The 23,174-nt window shown below is 52.0% G+C and overlaps 1 protein-coding gene across 11 annotated transcripts in view; it reads right to left on the bottom strand.

Annotated features, from left to right (window-relative positions):
• The window catches only part of Dab2ip (DAB2 interacting protein), a 170,986-nt gene that overhangs the window by 48,253 nt on the left and 99,559 nt on the right, over window positions 1-23,174 (bottom strand). For 10 of the 11 annotated variants that reach the window (NM_138710.4, XM_063283051.1, XM_063283049.1 and 7 more), the window contains one exon: window positions 21,161-21,294. The exons of the other annotated variant lie outside the window; for it this stretch is intronic. In NM_138710.4, coding sequence (NP_619724.3) covers window positions 21,161-21,294 — 134 coding nt within the window. The remainder of the gene's footprint in view (window positions 1-21,160; window positions 21,295-23,174) is intronic. 11 annotated transcript variants of the gene reach the window in all.

Genomic DNA, 23,174 nt, shown 5'->3' with positions numbered 1-23,174 from the left:
GAGGCCCCCTGGGATATATTGGAGACCTTATTTGAAAAATAAGCAACAATTATAGTCAAAACCATGCTCTCATGCTAAGACCAGAATAGAGGGAAGTGGGGAGACTAGCCTAGGGTCAGCTAGAGGCACAGGCGAATCTTCTATTTACTTCTTCTTTATCCTACTATCCATCACCACCAACATCCTCATCGCCACCCTAATTCATTCTCTCTGTCTGTCTCTGTCTCTGTCTCTGTCTGTCTCTCTGTCTCTCTGTCTCTCTGTCTCTCTCTCTCTCTCACACACACACACACACAAAGCTGTGAGGCTGACCCTCAAGAAAGCTCTAGGAACCAGCTGGGCTCCAGTACACTTTTCATCTGACAAAGAACTTTGCTTAAACTCTACTCAGGGCAGGCAGGACTACAGAGCCTCAGGCCAAGCAATGACTAAGGTGAACCTCCCGTTACTTCCCCTACCCAGAGCCCAGTGCTCCACTTCCTACCCAGCTGGTCTTAATCCAGCGCCCGAGCCAGGCACTCCTGGGAACAACCTGTAACTCTTCCTCCATGGCCCACCTAAAACCCAGGCCAGCTCCTGCCTGGGCCTGGCCTCCTTCTGTAGCAGCAAAGACCCTGGTGGGTAAAGCTGCGTTGGAACAAACCTCCAAAAGCAGCAGGCACTGTTCCCACACCAGCACAGGGAGGGCCCACAGCTGAGGTCTGTCCTTGTCCCCAGGGCAGCGCACAGGTGAACAGAAACAGAAATAATTCAATCCTAAGGATCCCTTGAGAAAGTTCTGTCTGCACCAGACAATGAGACAGGCAACCTGCCTGCCTTGGACTGTGTGAGACTGCTCCAAAGCCATGCTCCAGACCTTCCCACCTCACCCCCAACACACACACTCGTCGATGGACCGGAATGCTTAGAACTTCCACAGTAGGCTGTGGGTGAGGCAGGAGTGCTCACTGGATGGGCGGACAAACTGCGCTGTCTTTCGACCAAGTAAGCTGAGGGGAGGAGGATGGCATCTGGTCCAGGCACAGGGACAGTGTTTTCTGTGAGGTGGGAATCTGTGCTGAGTGCTTCTGGTTTTAATTATCTCTGCACTGAAAAGATAAGTGGGGGTAGAAAAAGAGAACAGGAGGGCAGAGACGTGTGCTCTGAGTAAGAACTGGCTAATATGGCTCCCATCACCCCTGACCTCTGCCCGACCTCAGGTCAGCACCCAGAAGGCAGGGCTGGGAAGCTCAGGAGCCCCATCTCAGATACCAGCATTGGAGGTGGCAGACCCTTCAAGACCATATGGGGGCAATGGTGAGGTATTCTCCATTCTCCTTCATGCTTCTGCACACTGACACTGAAAACCTGGCTGCCTGGCTGCTCCACTAGTCTGATGCCTTGAGGGTCAGCTGCCTCTGGCTCTGGCCCTAAGGCTTTGCATACAATACAGGAATAATTAAAGTTTCTTAAGCCTGGAGGACAATCTGAAGGACCAGGCACCAGGCGATCTTCTATCAAATCAAACACAGATTATAGGAGGTGTGACAGCAATGGAGAAAGAAAAAAGGAAAAGTATGCCTATAGGCCTGGACAGCTCTCAGCCAGGCCAGAGGTGACCAAGGCTCTGAAAGCAGGAACCTACAATGGCAGGGTGGGGAGAACAGGGCACAAGGTTCCTGTGAAGGTCCACCTTAGCAGCACAGGAAGGACCCGCCCTGTTGGCAGGAGAGCAAGTGCTAACTGCAGCAAGGTCACACGTGTGGACAGTGCCATCCCACAGCTGTACAGCTGCACCACTGCCTAAGCTCATGATGCAGGTGTCACCAGGTTGTCTCTGAAGCCACCTTCCTTCCCTGGCCAAAGGAACTTACTTATGTGGCAAGGCTGGTAAAGTACCCATGGGGCAGTGAACATGGCTGGAAGCTCTCAGGGCAGCACTGCACAGCACTTTGACCAAGCCAGCCCACAGGCAGGCAAGCACAGTCTACTGAATAAATGGGAGTGGGTTCCATTGTTTCTGCCCTGTTCCTCTGCAAGAAGGCCTGGCCTAATGCCTCCCAGCCTCCTGGACTCCTGCCAGCCATACCATAAAGGATTCTTACTGGAGGGCAGGCTGTATTTGGTCAACATTCATGTTTTGTTTAACCACACAGTACATGACATTTTTAAATTTCGAATCAATTGCCAACATTTAAAGATGTGAAATTTTCAAATGTCACAAAAAACAACTTTAGAGTTTTCTCTTCCAAACCTAAAGTTCTTCCACCAAAGACCGGCAGCCGCCTCTGAGCCCAGAAGGACACAACCTACCAACTGCTGAAACTGCCACCACAGCTTGGAAGTGCCTCAGCTAGGGTTCCTATGTCACACGGGCAAGGCAGGGCCCACAACAGACCAACCCCTCCTAGGGGCACAGCAGTTCCCACACACAAAAAAGCCTCCACAGTGTGTGTGAAGACGGCATATAAATAAGACAAGCCTGCTTCACCACGCCCAGGATGTCCCCATTGCCACACTGCTGCCTTGCCAAAGTCCGGCCCCCAGCAGCGGACCGATGCACTTCACCCTGGGCCCCTCCCACAGGTGGGCTCTCCAACAGCGGACACAGGAGCTGGTGATCTTCAGCCTGTTTACATCTGGAACCATTCACCATATGATCTTTGCCTGAAGGCCAGGCCTTTGAGTGGCCAGCCCAGGTGAGCAGCGGTCATGCTGGCCTGTCTGCACCTTCGGCCAGCCCAGACAGATCCCCAGCCAAAGTGAAAAGGAGAAATTCAACAGCAAGAACTCACAAAGTCAAGGCTTCCAACGACTGCAGGAAGCCTGCCGCTCTTTGAAGCTGGTAACCAATTCTTCCCTCTTACTTTCCAATAAATGAAACTCCACAGGGTTTTCAAGGTCAGAGCTGCATTGGCAGGGCTCTTCTCTTTGTTCTTCTGCCTCAGACTTGCCCCAAACACAGACAATTGTCCCCAACAACCAACTCCTGCTGGGTGGAGACAAGGACCAGGCAGGTGCTTCCTGTGGCCCCCAGGAGTCCTGTTCTCCTGGAAACAAGTCTCTGCGGGCCTGGCTTCCTGAAACTCCATTTCAGCCTGTAGTTTGGGAAGAAACAGCTGCCAGTCCCCAGAGTATACCAACAGCCCAGGTTGAGAGAGAGAGAGGTCAAAGCTCAGGATGGGCTTGGTCCTCTTGTTGGTGGCTGAGGATGTTACCTCAGAGCCACTCTCCTGTTTATTTCAGTCTCTTCACTTGGAAAATAAGAAAATAAATATCCAACTGGAGAGAATCAACCTCCTAACGAGATCCAGAGCTGTGGGAACCATAAAGTGCCATGCCAAGTTAATTATCCCGGCCCCTGGCACCATGCATGGCATGCAGTAGGTGCTCCATGAATGTGTTCATTCGGCCTTTGGGCTGTCTCTGGGGGGTCTGCCCTTCAGGAGCTACAGAGACAATGGTCATGGGCAGGGGTCTGGCCTAGTTCAGCAGGTCAGGCCCATGTGAAGGTTTCACATGTACATCTGTGTTGTCTGTGCAGGGACCTAGAAATGCTGCGGGACTCTATGTGCCATACTTTCTTGGTCCCTCAATAGTTCTCACGCATGCTTAAGAGGACAGACTACCTACCCAGCTGAGCGGAGATGCCAGCCGGTCCTCAGCAGGCTGCGTCCACAGAGGGTTTTGGAGCGGTGAGGCTCTTCTACACTAGCCTCGAGACCTGAGACAGCTCAGCCAGCACTCCACACTCTGCCCAGCACCGAAGCAAGCTCGCCTCTCACGCTTCCGATTCCAAAACCAAAGCAGCTGGCACACAGGGGCCTGCAAGGGCCATCCCCTTCCTCCCCTAGTCTGTCTTCGCCTCTCCTTACCTGCTTACTGCCTTTAGAACTGGTTCCCACTCTCCCAGTACTAAGCTCCCTCTGCACCTCCCACAGCCTGTTCAAGAAGACAAAAGGGCTCCAGATTCCGTCTGTCTGTCTCAGTGTCCTGTCTGTGCTTTGCCACCTGAGAGACTTATTTCTTTCAAACCTCAAATGCTATCACTACCTCACCTCTGACTGCTGAGAGCTGGTCTGACTCTTGTCACACTGTGCCAGACAGAAGTAGGAAGAAGCAGGCGAGAGTGCTCCACTGGGCACATCCCTTCCACACCTGGCCCCAGTGTCCCTCTCGGTGGGGCTAACCTGTACAGCCTATAACTCAGCGTGGCTATCCAGATTGGAACAGAGTGCTATCTGTAGGGCTGGGGAGTAGCTGGACTCCAGAGTGTCCTAGGAAGCCCTACTACTATCAAGGAGCAGATCCAATAAAGACTCAAATGAACAGCTAAAAAGGCTGGGCAGGGGCATCAAGGAAGCAAGCTCTAAGCAAAAGGGTGGGGGCTTAAAGGATGGGTAGAGCAGAAGGCATCTGGAGAGAGGGGACACAAGGGAGGGGGACACAGCATGATGGTGTCTTACTGGCCTTAAACACCTGCTCCATGCCGAGCACCCTGCTGTAAATTTCATCTATTCCTCTCAAGACTCAGTAGAGAACTTCTATTATCGTCATCTTACCGGTAAATGGTAGAGCTGGGTTTGACAATGACCCTTATCTGCAGGAGTAAACAGGGGAGCCCAGGGGACAAGGTGGGGGGCAACAAAGACAAGAAGAGTCTGGAGGTTTCTGAAGCCTGTTAAGCCCTTGAAGCCCTTGTCCCTGCAGATCCACCCTAGTATATACAGAAGAAAGCCCAGGGCACGGGGGTAGGGTGGGGGTGGGGTGGGTTCCTGGCCAGGGCATGAGGGCCATTGGCAGACACAGTCTGAGCACCCAAGCCTCTGAGCTTTCTTTCACCATTTGCCTGAAGCCTGAGAGAGACTGCTGCTGAGAAGCCAGAGAAAGCAGCCAGTCAGGAGGCATGCTCAGTGGCCACACTACAGGCTGGTGTGGAGCTGTTGCCAGGGCAGCTGAAGAGTCTGCCTTCAGAGGCAGAGCACTTTAGCACATGCTCTCTCTGGGTGACAAGCAGCAGCAAGCTCAGCTATGGGTCTGCAAGCCCCCGAGCCAGAGAAATCTAGTGACCATGGCTCATGGGCAGGACATCTCCCACATGGGATGCCTGCCTCTGCTGGGGTGTGGGAGTGAGGTGCAGGGAAAAGCAGAGCTGGGAGGAGAGAGTGAGGGAAAAACAGGCCCCAACCAGACTGGCCTGTGGGGTGGTTATAGTCCAGAGTACAGTCTAACCTGACACAGGAAGATGAATTCCAAGTGCTGTAGGAAACATGTGCGCCTGGACTGACCCCACCCAAGGGCAGACTCACAAACTCCCTCAGAACCAGGAACCCATGTACAGGAGTGGCAACCAGAGGGCTCTAACAGTTTTCTCTGAAACTATACTAGAAGGATGCAGTGCTCCCGAGAAGCCTCCCACTGGCCACACAACACAGGCGCCACTACCCTGTGTGAACCTGCCCCAAGATTCAGGCAAGTCAGCAAACTAGCACTGCCCATGGCATTCAGGTTCTGTCTGGAGTACTGTCTCTCGGCCCCTGAGCCAGTAAGGAAGCTTCTAGTCCCTGCTATGAACACACTGCTGCACACTAGGAAGGACCTACCACTCGGTGCTCTTTAGAAGGTGAGAGCACAAGCAGCAGTCCACAGGAGTGCTTGTTCTATGTGTCCATAGCAGTCTGCCTGACACCACTGCGACAAGTATCCTGGACCTCACTGGTTGGGAAGGGGTTCATGTTCCCTACTCATGGCAAATCTTAGAGACTAGAAATTCAGCCCCTCTGACTGCTGCTCAGGTGGGCACCCTGAGACGAGAGTCTGAGGATAGCCACTGCCTACCTGGACTTAGCTAGGTACCTAATACACACTAGCATGGGGTATGGGATGCCTGGCTGGAACAGAAACGAGAAGAAAGAATCTCAGATCCTCTCATGGTCCAGAGAGAAACCACATAGATGGATGTGGTTGGGTGAAGCCTTGACCGGGTGCCTTCCACTTCACATCTTCCTGGGTTCTGGCAGTCTGTCACTATGGAAAGCCAGAACAAGCCTATGACGAGCGTCGAGGTTGGTACCTAGAGTCAGAGCTGCTATGTGATCTTAAAACATCACACAGAGATCCCAAGCGGGCTGGCTATGCTGCTTAGTTTTTGTCAACCTGACACCCTACAATCTTTGGGATCAGGGAGCCTCACTTAAGATGATGCTTCCCTCCTTCAGTCTGCTCTGTGGGCAGCGACACCCCTGGGCAGGTATGGTCCTTGGTTAAGTTAAAAGCAAGTTGAATGAACCAGAGAGCAAGCCAGTAAGCACCAATTCTCCATGGCCTCTGCCTCAGTTCCCACTTCAGGGTCCTGCCATGATCTCCTCTCAAAGCTGCTTTTGGTCAGTGTTCATCAGGAGAGGAAGAGGTCTGGCTCCAAAGAGGCAGGAGAAGACCAGATGGGAGCCCTTAAGCACCCCTCCTAGCTGCTGCCTCAGTGCCCCTATGGCAGCACACGGAGTGCTGGGTAAGGCTGGGCGTCCCATCCCTTCTTCGCTATTTACTCACAGAACTAAGCAGGATTTCGGAAAATGAAATGAGAGTGGAAGAACCCTAGTTGGGCTCTTTAACCAACCCACAGAAACACCTAGCCTCCAGCCATGGAGGGCTGTAGTTTATGGTGGGCAAGGGACAAAGAATCAGACTAAGCTGGGGCTAATCAAACCCAAGCTGGGGCTGAAACTTGCTTGGCATCTAGCCAGCCGTAGGAGCCAGCATAACCAGCAAGTCCCTGAGTCTTCAGAGGCTCAGCCCTACTACCTGCATCCACGGGGCACACTGAGGCCTGGCTCCCTGTGGCAAGCAGGCCCTGCACACCCAGCACTAGGTTAGTCCGTAGACTGGTAATTCTGCACCTAGGAAGACCAGCATACAACACCATCACTCCCCATGCCCCAGAGGCCTGGACTGTGGAGAGGAGGGACCCAGGGCTACTCTCTGGATCTTGATGCTTGAGCAGATCCCTGGAGTACTTAGAACTTGATGGGAACACACACACACCAGAGTGGACCTCAGACACAAGGATCTGGCCATTCCGGGCTAGGGTTCTTTGCCCAGTTTCTCCAGCATGAAGACACTCAACTATCTCCAGAAGACAGGGCAGGCAGCATGGCCTCTGGTACTCTCAACATCTCTTAGTCGGTGTCACAGAAAAGGCCAATTCTCCCATCTGCTGCTGCCACTTCTGAAACCTTGGGGAGTCCAGAGATCCCCAACCATGATCAGCTGACCACACCTCCTCCTCCACCCCCTCTGCAGACAGACCAATAGCCCCAGGTGAGCTGGAGTACTAAAGGAGTAAACACTCCTCTCCTGTGAGGGAGAGACACATTATTTACAGTCTTTTCAAGATTCTTTAAGACTCTCAGCACTTAGAACAGCACCAAACTGTCACGCTGCCATTAAAGACAGAGTAAGGAAGAAAAGTCTGGCTTAGGGATGCTGAGGTCAACACTGTGCTGGCATATTCTCAGACCCCCCCAGCTCAACAGTCTTAGGCAGCTGGCTGCCAGCCCTATTGCAGGAATGAAGCTCTGACTCTAGGTGCCAGTCTCCTGCAGCAGAGGAGCATCCCTTTGGACTGGGAGCATACAGGTCCAGGTCTAAACCCAGCCTGCTTTTAGGGGCTATCTGACTTTCGGCAAGTCCTTAGCTGCCTTCGGCCTTGGTTTCCACAATTGCAAGAAGTATATTCTTAGGCTGTCTAAGGTTTAGGGTCACACAGTCCCTGGTATCCAGACCACAGGATAGTACCTGCCTGGGGAGCTTTAGGAACTAACTCACTGTCTCTACCCCACCCCCACCAGATCAAACTCTGCCACTAGGACTATAATTTGCCTGTGAGACACTTTTACCCCAGCCTCTCTCCCTCACTAGGAGAGAGGCTGAGGTTAGTTTTACTACCATGACATCTCCCAGCCTTGCCTGACACCTGACCAGTGACCGTACCTGAACAGTGACCCTCCCCTCAAGACCAGGCCAGCAAAGTGACTGTGCTGTACAGGCTCCAGTCCCTGCGGTGTCCTGGCCTAGCAGGGATCTTAGACCTGTCGCACCTCTAACACCTCACCACCCAATAGCTGCTGACTCCTCACGGCCTGGAACATAGACTTGCACGGCTCTCCAGATTTCTCATAGTAACACCTTCTCAGAGTTTCGGAAGCAAACCAAAGTCATTTGCCAACTATTTTCTCCCATTAATCTCACAATGCATTTGCTATTTTCCTTCCATAATGACTCATTTAGCAGCAACAGAGCAATTAGGCAGACCACAGAATATTGATTTTCTAAGTGGAAGAAATGTCAGCACAAACATCATTTCCTACTTGTCTTGGTCCTTCTCTTCCTACATGATGGGGTAAACCCTGGGGGTGCTGATGCGGATCTACCATCAGGATTCTGGGGTCTCAAACATTATCCACTAAATAACAGAATGATAACATGATATGACAGAATGATCACATACAAATTCTCAGGTAGACCTCGAAACCCCAAGGGACCTGTCTCATCACACAAGAAAATGGGGTCTGGTCCAGACACAGGTCCATGTGTCAAAGCAGAATTCTGCTCATCATGAGGCCTGGTATTGCTTGTTTTCAATGGGATGAGAATGGAAATTCCATTCCAGTTCCAGATATATGAAACAGCTGGTCCAAATCCTGACTCATACCTCCACCTCGGTACCATCCCCACCCATGTCCACTTCAGGCAGCCTGTCCAATCTCTAGGATCAGAAAGGGTTGACGGGAGACAGGCCATCTGGATACTACTACTCCCTCCACCACCACAGTCTCAGACAAATTCCTCATAGTTTAGGACATTTCAAAATACCTGACCCATCCAAAACCCAAAGCAAGAGGAAGAAAAGGTAGACTGTCAGGAACAGCCAGATAAGCAGAGCATCTGGTAGCCTTGTGCTCACACTGACACAAGATGCCAAAGCCAACCCCACAGTGGGAAAACTATTAAACGAAGATTTTCCTAATCTCCCACCCCTAGACATTCCAAACAAGTGGAGAAGACAGCTGGAGAAGCAACAGGTCCCCACCCTAGCCAACAGACTGACATTTATCCAGGGAGCACATGGTTCTTGGTAGCTGCAAGGGAAAGAGCCCAAGGCCCAGCTGGTGAATGTAAATTTGACATGCAAATTCTGTGCCTCTGGGTGTGATAATTTCTCTCTCTGGGCCTCTCTAGTTCATCTGTAAAATGGGAGGATTCCTGGTATGAAAGTCAAGGTAGATGATCCAGTATGTACACATGCACTTTCTCACACCTCACCACACACACACACACACACACACACACACACACACACACACACACACACAGAGAGAGAGAGAGAGAGAGAGAGAGAGAGAGAGAGAGAGAGAGAGCGCATACTATCCACATATAAGGCAAGCTCATAAAAGGAGTAGGGGTGTGTCAGGGCCGGCATGTTCAGCTATATAGCACCCTATGAACAGGGTGTCTCATTCTAGGGGTATGCAGACAGATACTGTGCAGTCAGTGTGGGCAGGAGGCAAAGCAGCCTGTACTCCCTCTTGCAGATTCAGACACACATTAGCACTTCACGTTAAGGAATCAAGTCTTAAAGAAACTGACTTCCTCTGGCTCACTGCTTGTTCAATGGGATTGCCTCAGCCCTGTCCCTCTTTTCACCTCAGACTGGGAAGTGAGGCAAGCACACCCAGGCTTGGAGAACAGGCTTTCCCTAAGTCCAGCAGCATGTCAAGACAGCTCCAAGCCTCAACTTCCATTTCTAGGGAAGAAATGGGAAGAAGCAAGAAATCGCATACCAGAAGGAACATTCACTTCAACAAGAGGCAATAAAAAGGCCTGGAACTCTCAAAAGGACTCTCCTCCAGGCTACTTTTGAAGTCCAGAAACTGAGAGACTGGAATTCAGGAAGAGGATGCAAAGCAGATATGACTCCCTTCCTCCTTGTCCTAGCCATAGGCAAGTAGTACCTTTCAGCTTCCAGTAAACGGGGCTAGATCCCCACCTCAGTTAGCCACACGTCTGACAAACACATAACCCATAAGTACCAAAGCTCCCATTTGTGGATCCCAGAAGGTGCATGGCCAGCCTGAGGGGCATTTGGTTAGAACACTGACAACTCCCCAAAACACACAGTGTCCCCATTTTTCTCTTAGAGAAGGGGCTCCTGGAAAGGTCAAGGACACCAAGAACCACTGGATCCTCAGGAAGAGCTCCTGAAAAACCGTTTGTAGCAGACCCATCCATAATGGCGCAGATTTTGCTCCCAGCAAGGACAGTGCTTTATTAATTATTCAGAGGACAGTACAATTATGCAAATCTGTGGACTGCCTCTGCCCAACTACTTCCTTCCACGGAGAGTGCCTGAGGGGGATGGGAGACCCAGAGCCACAGCAGTTGCGTGTAGAGGAGTCACTCAGCCCACAAAAGGGACAACAACTCCCAATATCCTAGCTAAGATTAGAACTGGTCAAGCCACTAACTCTTGAAAGACAGACAGACAGACAGACAGACAGACAGACAGACACACACACACACACACACACACACACACACACACACACACACACACACGAGACTTGGAAACTGCTTTGAAAAGCAACTCTGAGTACCTTATAATAACTTTTTCCAACACGTCACCCTGCCACTTGAGCCAGCAACGCCATTATGCAATGTTCACTCCTGCAGGTCCTGAAGGCAGGGAATGCATCCAAAGTTCCGTCTTAAAAACATGCTTCTGCCGAGAGGGAACACCTCAAGCTAATGTTTACCAAATGACGTTCTGCAGAACACTCCTGCAGATGTCTCCAGCTGCTCCGGGGTTGGGGTGGGGGCAGGAAGCCCAGGATTAGATAAAGTAGAACTGCTGTTTTACTGCAGGAACTCTCAAAAGGCTCTACCCTTGAGGGAAAGAAACAAATGTCCCCTGCAGAAGACAATGTGTAGTCCCATATTTAGGAGCCTCTGGAACCAATTCTGAGGTCACCCCCGAACCCGATGGCTTTAGGCTACGAAATCCCTCATCCCCAACCCATTACCATCAGAAAGAATATGGTACTCTCTGAAAGGAACTTAGCTTGGGAAACATTCCTATCGGCAGACAGGAGAGCAGATCCTTCTCCTAGTCTGGAGAGACAGTATATGTCACCAAGTTCCCTGCAGGCAGCTGGCCACAGGCTCTGAAATCCCTCAGAGTAGGTTTTCATGACCCCTATGTAGAGCACCAAAGCTGCATGCCCTAAACTCTAGGGCAAAGATGAGACCACCTCAGGTAACCTGGACCAGGCCTGTGGCCTGCAGCCCGCTCCGCGAGCTCTCAGCACTTCACCACTCTTACAGACCCAGAGTAAAGCGAGCAGGAGGCTAACACCCACCAGCATCATAATCTCTGTCCTGATCCCCCAAGGCAATAACCAAAGCCACATCCATGTTCAGACTCGGGGAGTGGGGTACTGTGAAAGCCAATTACCTAGCACCCCCAACAGCTACGGTTAATCAGTCCGTCCCAAGAAGACAAGAACCAGGAAGTTACAGACAGGGCCTGACTGTGAGGTGGGGATAGTAGTGGCTCCTATCCATGTGCTTCAAAAGGATGAAACACAGAGATACTTAACAGCATAGCCAATCCTGAGTAGCTACTTGATGGTAGTGGGTGGGGCCATCCCAGCACCAAGAGAAGCCTGCTGTATAGACAGCAGGGTCACAGACATCTGCATCCTGCCCAGCTACAATGGTCCATTAAGCCCCAGGGGCTTCACAACCTAAACGCAATGAACGGAAGCCTCGACTTTACCTGCTGGCCCTTCCAGGGTGCCTGTCCTCCAGGAATCCTGGGCCTGCTTTGCTAAAACAAGGAATTTGAGGCTCAGAGGGAAACAGCAGGTGGCACTGGGGCCTCAGACAGACACATGACTCCTCAGAATGTGGTAGCATGGGAACTATAGGGGCTAGAGCCTGAGGTATGGGACCACGGCTACAAATGCCAAGATCTTGCCTCTCAAGCCACATCCCCTCACCTTCTCCCTCACCCACCATTCATAGGTGAGCTGGTACAAACTCTGGCAGCCACACTCCCCTATATAGGCTGTGCTGAAAGAGCTCTCTGGCGAGGGTAGGACGCCCCCAGCCCTAAAACACTGGCACGTCGTGCCCCAGGAGCTTTTGACTTAATGAATAGCATGGCTGCCACTTGTCATGGTGAGTGAAGTCACTTCTCCGCACCTCGGCTTCACACCTAGAACCACACTGGAGTAAAGACTGAGCCCTGGTGACCGGCAAGGGCTCGGTACTGGACCTGGAGCTAGAGACAAGTACAGCTCCAGGTTTGTTCTCCCTCTCTGAGCTTACTCGCCTGCTGACCAGGGTCTCAATGCCTGGTTCACCCAAGCCCCTCCAGGCAGCCCAGAGCATTGATTGGCACAACTATGTTTTCCAAACAAAGTGGGGGTCCCATAGCAAACACGAGTGTGAGAAAGTCACCACAACAGAAGAGCAAGTGCCTTCTGGAGACACTTCCACAAGTGCTGGTCTCATCTGTTGACCCTGAGCTTCTTTCTAACAAGAGGGCTCCTTGTTTGGGAAATTCCTTCAAAAAGCATTACTGCCTTAAAGCAAATGGCAGGACCAGATGAGGATAAATCTGTCTGGGCTCTGGCCAGGGAATGAACTACCTGAGCAGGGTGCCCCTCTCAAGAGTGATATAAGGCCACACACACACTGGGCTTTAGTTTTACATATCTGTAAAATGGGAAGCAATACCCCCTCCCCCTTGCTGTGAGGAGTCAAAAACATAGCACCAGGCATGCTACATAAGCTACCAGCTGGGTCACAACCATTGCCCCTCTACAGGGGTTCTCAACTTTGGCAATAGTTCTCAGACTTTGAGGAAGCACAGTTATTCAATAAAGAGAGTCATCCAGCAAGTCTTGGGTGGGGCCCGAGAACCTGTATTTTTTCTGATGACTCTTCCTCTACCTGGAGCATGAGCATCTAAGACAAACTCCATCCCAGCCACTTTTTTTTTTGGAACTGAGTTTCCTGACTACCTTCTAAGGGTGGGGGATGGGGTGGGGCCAGGGCTGGAAAGAAGGCATAAAGGAAAGGGTTTGGAGTGGGGGAAGGGAGGAACAATCCATTAATAAATCTCCTCCCCAGCCAGAAACAGTAATTGTTGAGGCTTGGCCATTCTTCACGTGCTAACAATCTGCAGCTGCAATACGACGCTCTGATTATGAATGTCAAAAAGACAGAGCATGAAATTAACTTCCCCTTAGTCAGTGGGCACAGGGAGAGGCTACACTAATTCACTGCCCTCAGCATGAAAGCTCCCTGTGACAATGTCACATCACATTAGGGCGTGTGCTACCCTGGTATCATCTACACCCCTGCCCAGTGTGCTCTTTTACCACCAGGCTGGGCTGACTGTACAATCAAGCAGAGCCCTGCTTGCTCAAGACAGGTCAGAACAGCAGGCAGGGGGGCTAACAGAGAAGGGGGAGTTAAGAGAGGTCTAAAGAGCACCCCAGATCCCGAGTGTGAGCCTCCCACTAGAAAAAAAGGAGGAGGGAGACTGAAGCACTACAACAACACCCCTGGCAGGTAAGATGGTGGAAGATGTCGGTTACTACATACACCATGGTCCCAAGAGATGAGAAAGCTGAACTCAAAGCCAATGCCTGTGACACTTGCAGCCCCTGCTCCAGCCTGTCCACCAGCCCCAAGGTACCCATGACTGCCAGCAGGTGGTTAGCAAAAGACCCCCAGGTTACCTTTTGGGGGACAGTACAAGGAGCAGGACCCTGAGGCTGTCCACTGGCCCATCTCTCGGCATATGCAAAGTTACCCACTGACAATAGTAAATATTTCCATTCAGGACACAGCACTGTCAGCTTAGTCACACCAGCACCCCTCCTGCTCCCACCCCTCAGAAGGGCTGTCAGAAGCCAGAGGCATGCAGGCCTCTTGAGCAGGCAAAGGCATTCTTGGCGTCCTGCCAGAATCAGGATTGGGATCACTTAGCCTAAGACCGTACAGAGTCCCCAGGAAGGGTGTCAGGTTGGACATTCTCTTACTTCCTCTCCTGGGAACTTATCCCACTAGCTGCCTAGCATAAACAGGATTTGTAGTGCATAAGTGATGGTTTCCACAAGTACCTCCATCCCAAGTTCCAAGAAAAGTGTTTAATGTACATGCAGAATAGCACATGGGGTGGACAGCCACAGGCCCATGAAGCTCAGCCACTCTCTAATTCAGGAGGGAATGGGAAAGCAGACATGGCAGGGGTGGGCAGACAGCTTCCATGCCATGTGTAACAGAGAGCCACCTCTGAGTTTTTCTTAGGTAAGAGGCACATAGGGTGATGATGGGCTACTGAGAAAGATGGCTCATCTACATCGTCCAAGGGACAGATGACAGCACATGACCAAGTCCAGGTTCACCTTACTCAGGGACCACAGGAGACTCCGTACTGAAGGGGTCTGAGGGCAAGAAGCCAGCTCTTGCTGGATTTGGCCACAGCAACTACCTAGGCCTCTGCTTGGGGTAAGGGAATGTGCCCCTCCCATGGGATGACTAGGGAAAGGGCCCATATCACTGAAGAAACTCCAGTGACTATATAGAGGGCAGGCAAGTCTCAGGCATGCCATCTGGGGGCTCTGAGGACGGGATAGCTTCAGTTCAACCAGGCCTGCTGCTCATTCCCACTCACACGGTTCCTCCCAACGGGATGCTATTCAGGGGCCCCCTTCCAGACTCATGGGCAGCAGAAATCTGAAACCTCCAGAGGTCCTCTGGGGAAGGGGTTTTTTGTCCTTCACATTCTCAAAGAGAATAGGGCTGACAACTCCGTGTGGGGAAAAGCCAAACACAGGCTGCCACCCGGGAAGGCACCATGCCAACCAGGGAGGTACATGGTTTTCCTCCTTGCCTTTTCAGTCTCTCTATGATCTCTAGTTTGCTTCTGTGGTCTTCAGAAATAGCCGTTAATTAGAGCCCGGTAATTAACTTTCTGGTTTAAATAATATTTTGCAAAGGAATTCCATTAAAGAGTCAATTTGCATAGCCTCTGATCGGGGCCTGGAAATAGACAAGGCTACTTGGGGAGAGCAGTCCCATGGTACCCACAATGCTGGTTGTCACCAGGACCTGGGCTCTCCTTAGCAAGTGAGGCTGAGAGGGAGTCAAAGGGCTGAGGCTGGGTAAGTAACCCCCAAGAAGCTAGGCAGATTGTTACAAAATGAACCCGCATGTCCACATGCCCAGAAAGAACTGTGTATGTGGATGGGAATGTACACATGGACACACAGACACAGAAAACGCACACACACACACACACACACAAACACACCTGGACACCACAGAGTATATGTAAACACAAAAGACACAAGAAGAAAATACATAATAATACACAGTAGCCAACACTTACTGAGTATTTAGATTGAACCATTTGCCTATATTTGACCTATGAAGTCTTAAAACTTTAGATGGTCTAATCCAACAACCGAACTGATCTGTTGTAAATGTTTTATGTATGTGCTTATTTAAAATACATACACAAAAATACTTACACGCCATGCACATACACCTTCCTGAGGACAAATGCACACTTGCAAAATATATGAAGAGTAGGCAGATATGAGTGTGCTTGTTCAAAGAAAGGCTTACCCAGCCTCTGAAACTTCAACTGGGCAGCCTGGGGCTGATCACTAGCTAATTTCCACCATTCCTTAAAATATTACCCAGCTCCAGATCTCTAGAAGGCACACAAGGGAGCTGCGGATATAAAAGGAAGGCAATAAAAATGAGAAAGCAAAAATAAATTGGCTGTTCCATGCATCCAGGTTGTATTCTGTGCCTTCCCTCTCCTCTGGAGATGAGGCTCAGGACCATGCACAAGGCTCTGGTTAGGCCCGCCTATGCTCAAGAGGCCCCAAGTAGATGCCGCATAGGGAGGCAATCTGACTACAAAAGGCCTGACTGGTTACATGGCCTCAGTTTCCCAGACCTTTCAGCCCCTTTTCTGACTTTGTACTCTGAAGGACAGATGCCCTAGATAGAACTTCTTCATAATGATTATGGGTTAAGAATTAAATCTGATTCCCTAATGTTAGGGAGGGAGGAGGAGAGGAGGAAAGAGATGAGAACCAGGTGAGCTTTCTCACCAGGAGTTAATGAATTTCCTGTTAGAGCTCATATAACATGGAGGCCCACCCACATAAGGCCTCCCGGTGCTGAGGAAGGCAGGAGAGGGTAACTGAAAGTCCTGCAAAGGGCCCTGTGGGAAAATTCAGAACACAAGGACAGAAGAGGTGAGTTTCCAGGAAACACCACCACTGGCCACTTGACTCAGGAGAGCAGCCAGCACTCAGCCACTAACAAGCAAATTAATGCAAATAAAGAAATGTCGTATTTCTGTCTCTCCAAAATGAAAGAGACCACTTTAATGACAGACAACTCATCTCTTAGAGGGTATGAAGAAAGCCAACAGGTGGTCACTCTCAAAGCTCACTGGCAGGAAATAAGCCATGACAGGATTTTGATGAGCTTTTTACTTTTTTTGGTCAAAACCTCAAACTTCATATTCTTTGACTTAGTAATTCTAAAACATCTTATGAGATGAGAGGTGCACACAAAAATGAATGCACAAGGCTTTAAATTAATAAAGAAAAGGTGAACCTAAATGCTAGATGATTTAAAATAAGGATGGCTCAGAAGGAGCTGGAACAATGGGCATTTAGAATAGATTTGTAAAACACACAGGAAAGATCTTCACTCCCAGGCATGGCTGGGAAGAAGGACCCTCTCCCAGGCCTCTTGCTTTGCTTTGTTCCAGGTCAACATCCCTCTCCATTACGACTCAGTTCTTGCTATCAGGAGCGGCAGCATCTACAAGCTCTCTAGAACTCTGGAATGATACCATGAGTGACCGTTAGTCCAGTCTACAGATGAGAAAACTGAGGCCTACCAAACAAAATGGCTTCCTCCGACCATTCACACATTATGTTTTAACTTATCAAATTTTAGGAACATTTAAGAAATGTGTGAGACCCAGTATTAAATGCTAAGGAAACAGCATGAAATGAGACAGGAGCTTGTGATTAAGTATTGACTGTATAGATACCAGTATCTCCATCATAATTGTCATTGTGCTCACTTTGCAGATGTACAAAATGAGGCTCCCAAAGCCCAGGTGCCTTCCTCCAGGGATTGCTTCCAAGCCAAAGCTCACACACACACTCCTGGTATATCTCGGAGCTCTCCAATCTGCATCTCACAGTCACTATTCTTCACTGACCAGTTCAAAAGGAATGCAGACAGGGACCTGACCTCCCATTGCTGTGCTCAGCAGGACAGGAACCAGCAAAGCCCAGGCCTGGATGCCAGCCCTGAGACTATAAAGGCACAGCAACAGGACAGGCTCTGCCTTCCACCTCCTCTTCACCTAGCTTCCTGTTTCTTCCTCCAACGATGACCTCACCCCTGGAAATAGATTTCATATCTGCCTACTCAGGGCCAGTTGGGGATCCCTGTAAAAAACTCCACCCCCAGGGTTGGGGATTTAGCTCAGTGGTAGAGCGCTTGCCTAGCAAGCACAAGGCCCTGAGTTCGGTCCCCAGCTCCGGAAAAAAAAAAAAAAAAAAAAAAAAAAGAAAGAAAATGCAGGTTATGGTGCTTGCCACCAACCTGACAATTAAAAAAAAAAAAAAAACCCACCCCCAACTTCCAATTACCTGCCCCCCTCCCTGGTTCTACATACCTGGGAATCCCTCCGTGAGTAACTTTCAGATGTGGAAACTAAGGTCTGTACATTCCCTGGGGTGGACAGTGCAGCTCTAACTGCACACACACCGGCCTTGCCTAGCTGCACCTGACCATCTACACTTCCAAGCTAAGCCAAAGATAGTGGGGTGTGGAAGATGGGGCAGGAGGAGACATACTCACTGAATATGTAGGGCGCAGGAGAAGGGGGGATAAAGATGTCAACTGATCTCCTAGCTCAGAAGCATCAATGAATGAGCAAGGGACTTGATTCGGGGAAGGCAGAGCCACCGTATCTTTTATTGCTTTTACCAACATTAAAACCACCCTGTAAATGAAGCAACAACACTTCCAGCCAGCAAGAGGAAGTGCTCTGCCAGCAACCTGCTCACCTGGAAAGCGCTCTGGCCAGCACTCATCTCAGCTATCCAGGAGAAATGATTATCTGTCCCCAGTGCTTCCTGCCAAAGCCTCCAAAGGAGAAATTGGTGCCTGAGAGACCCGGAGATCATGGAGACCATTAGGAACCTCCCCTTGGAGCCATTTTCAGTAGAGCAAGTACAAAGGCTCAAACCTGTCCCATAGCCCTAAGCCCTCAAGTCCCTGCTGGCCTGACCCAAGCCTCAGGACCAAACAGTAGCAGCCCACACCTCGGGCAAACTTCCTTCCCAAGAATCCCAAAGATTCCAGCACAGAACCACCTGGTTTCCAGACTCTGGGTGGAGAATTCCAGAACAAAAAACTGACTTGTCCAACACAGCAAAGCAGAGCAGACGGACAACATGCATTAACACCTCTTTAGCAGTCATACAAACCACAGATTCACCCAGTTACACTGAAGGAACTGACCAGATAGCCCTAAACTGTCATCTACGTGGAAGGCCACTGGGATCAGGGCTCATACGTGCAACCCTGGAAGCCTCTATTCCCTTTCCCGCAGTCCTTGTCTCACATCCACTCCCTGCTTCGAGTCTCTGTATTTACCCCAGGACAGGCACAGGCGTGTGGGAGAGCCTGGAGAGGGGATTCAACCTCTCCTTGCTCTGTTCTTTCTACTGCACCTGGGCAGCACAACCCCCACACGAATAAGGAGGCACCTCTCCACTCACCCAGGTTTGACCGTGAAATGAGGGGGTGAGAGTAGGTTCACCACAGTTGATGTTACTCAACTTCCAAGAATAATGACTCCAGAAACTGCCCCAAAGAAACATCCACCCATTCACCCAACAGCAAATCGATTCCTGAACAAAGCAACAAACCAAGACCCCAGTCCTGAAAGCCCATTTTAGCTTCTAGACAGGGTAGGGGGATTCAAACCCAGTCTCCCTGAGTATTCAAGGGAAATCTGGGCTCCCTTCTGGTACCAGAGGCCACCAGGACAGATTGTTTACAGAAAATTTTAAAGACAATTCCACACCACTGCCAATGACATTCATCTCCTCTTGCTGCCTTTCACATTTTCCAGAAACGGATCTGTAGTTTCACTCTCTAACCGGACTAGATCTCCCCCTCCCCCTCCCCTTCCATGTAACAAGGCTAACCTGAGACCAGGCTGCACAGGATGTTTCCGAGGTCATCTTAGTGAAGCCCCACTCTGGCTAGATTGCTAGCCAAGCGCCTGCTGGCTTTTTGGTGCGGGCTTCCCAGCGGTAGAAGGTAAACACGACATGCATGCCGCTTGCTCTCAAGAGGGCAGACACACTCAGAGACCCGGGCTGCCTGCCGTCTCTCCTGCTCCCGGACAACCAACACATGCACACAAAATGGGGTACGTACACAAGCCCCCGCATGCGAGAACAGAGGGTCCGGACCCCTGCCAGGGAAAGCGCAGAGAAGGGCATGTTCTTGGGGGGAGACAGCCGGAGGTGGGGGCCGGAGGAGGGAGGAAGGCAGCAAACCGGGTAGCCTGCCGCCCAGACAGACAATAATAACAAAGATGGGAATGGAGATTTTCAAAGACGCAGTGGCTGCACCCAGCACCGAGCTCTGGCCTGGATGCATCTTCCTGCCAGGGAACGCCTGGTCCCCTGGGGCACCATAGCCATCAGTGAAAAGCTGGGGTGGCGGGGTGGGGGGGGTCCTGCCTTAGGCTGGGCTTAGCAGCCGGGGCAGGAAGCCAGGTGCAGACCGTGGTGGAGATGCACTGTAGAACAGCGCTGGGCTGATGGACAAGGAAGGTCTAGTGGTTCTAACTGGGATGTGGGAGGGGTGCTCTGGGAAAGGTGTTAGGTGTCAGTTAAACGTCACACCACCTTGGGCAGGAGTTAGGATAACTTGGGCTCCTTGCTTGCAGGAACCAAGGAGGAAAGGGAAGACATCATTCTACCTGTGCCCTTCCGCACAAGAAGTGCCAACTCGCCAACGGTAAAACGGACACGGACCCAGAAAGGCAGATGCCAGTAGCCTAAGATGCTGGGGCTGGATGCTGAAAAGGCTCCTGGGAGCCTACTGGCTCCTTCACCTCCACGACACGTTCTAACTGGCACAGAAATGCATCACTGTGCCTGTGCCTAAGTGGAAAGGTGCCTGTGGCTGACACGACTCAAGGAGAACCAGGGCCCCCAGAGGCTGTGCCCGCCCAGTGCCCCCGCACGGACAGGATGGCTTGCCCTTGCGAGCTGAAGCCTGCACGTTGCCATTGACTCCAGAGCAGGCTCAACAACCTCCTCCCCTCCCCTCCGCCCCACTAGCCACCTCCCCCTGGAATTTCCACACCTGCTCCCGGCTTGCCCAGAAGGAAGCAAGGAATAGGAGACACCCCCTGGGAGCGGGAGGTAAGGGCAGCTGCCCAGACTGTAGGGGGAAGGCCCATCTTCCCGGGTCTTAGGTGATGCCCATCAACCCAGAGCCTGGGCACTGTCTGCTTGGCTCACCCCAGCCCCCAGCGGAGCACGTGCCCTACTTAGCGCAGATGTGCCCCCTAAGCGGCCCAGCCCCCTGCTCCTCCCCTCCAGATGTTCACCCTTTTCCGCGCCACGAGCGCTACCGGCTCTGGGCAAAACCCAGCCGAAAATGCCTTTTGTATCGGACACCGAGGGACTCGGTAGGCCGGGAATGGGTCCTGAGGGTGGAGGCGCCACTTCCGTCCCTACCTCCAGGCACCGCACAGCCCGGGAAACAATGCCCACCTCGGCCAGACGAGGCAGGACCCCACATGCCCAAGAGGGCACTTGCCGCCCGGCCTCACCCCGGACCTCCAGCACCCTCCTAGCTGCAGCCGGTGAAGGCAACGAAGGCTGCAGCCCGAGTCCCATAGCCCGACGGGGGCCCAGTTCCCGGAGTTCCGGGAGGCCGGCGAGGCGTCACTCCCGCGGGAGCGTGCCCTGCCTGGGTCGGGCTTTGTCCCCGCGCCCTCGGGGCGCAGCCGGGGTGGCGGCGGGCTCACCTCTCATTGTCCGCGGCGGCGGTGGCTGCGCTCCGGAACCCCGGCAGGATGTGGCGGAAGCTGTGGTTGCGGTCCAGTTTGGGCTGGCTCTTGGTGCGCTTGATGGAGCCCTTGAGGCGGCGGCTGAGGAAGCCCTGCGCGCGGGGCGACAAGAGGGGGAAGGGGAGGCGGGGTTAGCGCGGCGGCGGCGGGCCGGGACCCGCACCCTCGCGGCCCACGGCGGGCCGGGCTCGGCCCCAGCAGCTCGCGGCCCGCGCCGCCGCCCGCCCGCCGACCGAGCGCCGACGGCCCGGCCCGCGCAGCGCGGCCCAGCCCACCCCGCGCCGCCCGCCGGCCGGCCCAGCCCGCCACGTCGCCCCCGCCCCTAAGCCGCCGTTGCCATGGCGACACTGAGCCGAGTGTCTCCGACCGTGGCCGAGGATGCCCGAGCCCCCCTACCCACCTCCTGGCGCCGAGAGGGCGGGGCGGCAGGGCTTCGGAGGGGCGGGGAACTTAGGGGGTGGTGATGAGTGGCTAGCGCCACCAGCAGCCCCTCACCTCACCTTCCTTCGCAACCAGGCCACACCCCCAACCTCCAGGAGGATTCCACACACCCCGCCCCGTCAGAGACTGACAGGAGTGGTTACTCAAATGAAGGAAAGTAAGGCTGGGAAAGCAGGTCCTCCAACAAGCCAGCGAGCCTCCTAGTAATCTGGCCATCTAGACCCCTAAGGCGGACAGACAATGGCTGGCTGTCAGGATGGAGGCTGAAACACTTGGACCCCCCAAAGCCAATCCCCATGGGTACAGGTTCCCCAGTTCCTCTCTTAAGGAGGGACCAAGGTGTGGAAGGGTTTGCTGAGTGCCTCCAATTTTGGGACACCCGACTCAGACCACTTATGGATTCACCAGCCAGTGCTGAGCTGAGGCTCCAGCTAAAAGCAGCATTCCCAACTCACCACACTCCACCCCACCCCAATCCAGAGCTTCTGGACAAATGAAGTGGCAGGTGACAAGCCAGGCCTCAGTACACCCAGGTTCGACCAGATGCCCTTTACAGATGATGAGTAAATGTGGGGCTCAAAGGGCCACAGCTGAGTCTTACTGGGAGAGCTGGTTAGTTTTATATAAACTTGGCACAAGTTAGTCATTTGAAACTCCCGACTAAGAAAATGCCTCCATTAGGATCCAGCTGTAGGACATTTTCTTATTTAAGGATTGATGTGTAGGGACACAACTATTGTAGGTGGGGCCACCCGTGGGCTGGTAGTCCTGAGTTCTGTAAGAAAGCAGGCTGAGCAAGCCATGTGGAGCAAGCCAGTAAGCAGCACCCCTCCTGGCCTCTGCTCCTGCTCCAGGTTCCCACCTTGTCTGAGTTCCTGTCCTGACTTCCTCCAACAATGGACTAAGGTATGGAAGTGTAAACTCAATCAACCCTTTCCTCATCATGTTCCTTTGTCATGGTTTTCCACATAGCCTTGGGAAAGTGGCTCAGACCCTGTGGGCACCTTGAGGGAGAAGAACTGAGAACTAGAACTCCCTGAGGAAGGCTTGTACAGAAGAGGTGCTGGAACCCAGCCACTCAGCTTGATTCTGGGTGACCAGAGGACAGACGTAAAGGAGTGTTATTTTGAAATCGTGTTGTCATTGTGATCTGAATTTTGAAGTTTTTCCATCATAGAAGGGGTGGGGCTGATAAGATTTCTTAGTTCAGAAGGTCAGGTGAACATTTGCTACAGCCCTAACCCTTGGACATGACAACCTCAAAAACTGGCTGAATAAATCCTCTTATATCACCAGCACACACAGAAAACACCAGAAAAACCTTATCTGCAAACCTTATTTGTAAAGAGGTTATCTTCCAAGGACACCCAGCTCCAAGAGCTACTGCCAGAGCTGTTCCCACAGGACACACCCTCTTTTACAATGCCCCAAGCTATCCCTCCTTCTGCCCTTTCCCCTCTACACTTCCTTCCTCCTCAACCTCTTCCTATCACCAGTCAGCATACCAGAAGTCCTCCTAAGCCAACTAAAA

Source organism: Rattus norvegicus, chromosome 3 (genome assembly GCF_036323735.1).
Source record: "Rattus norvegicus strain BN/NHsdMcwi chromosome 3, GRCr8, whole genome shotgun sequence".
Classification (NCBI taxonomy): domain Eukaryota; kingdom Metazoa; phylum Chordata; class Mammalia; order Rodentia; family Muridae; genus Rattus; species Rattus norvegicus.
The sequence above is the reverse complement of the archived record's forward strand: the minus strand, read 5'-3'. Positions and strand labels throughout refer to the sequence as shown.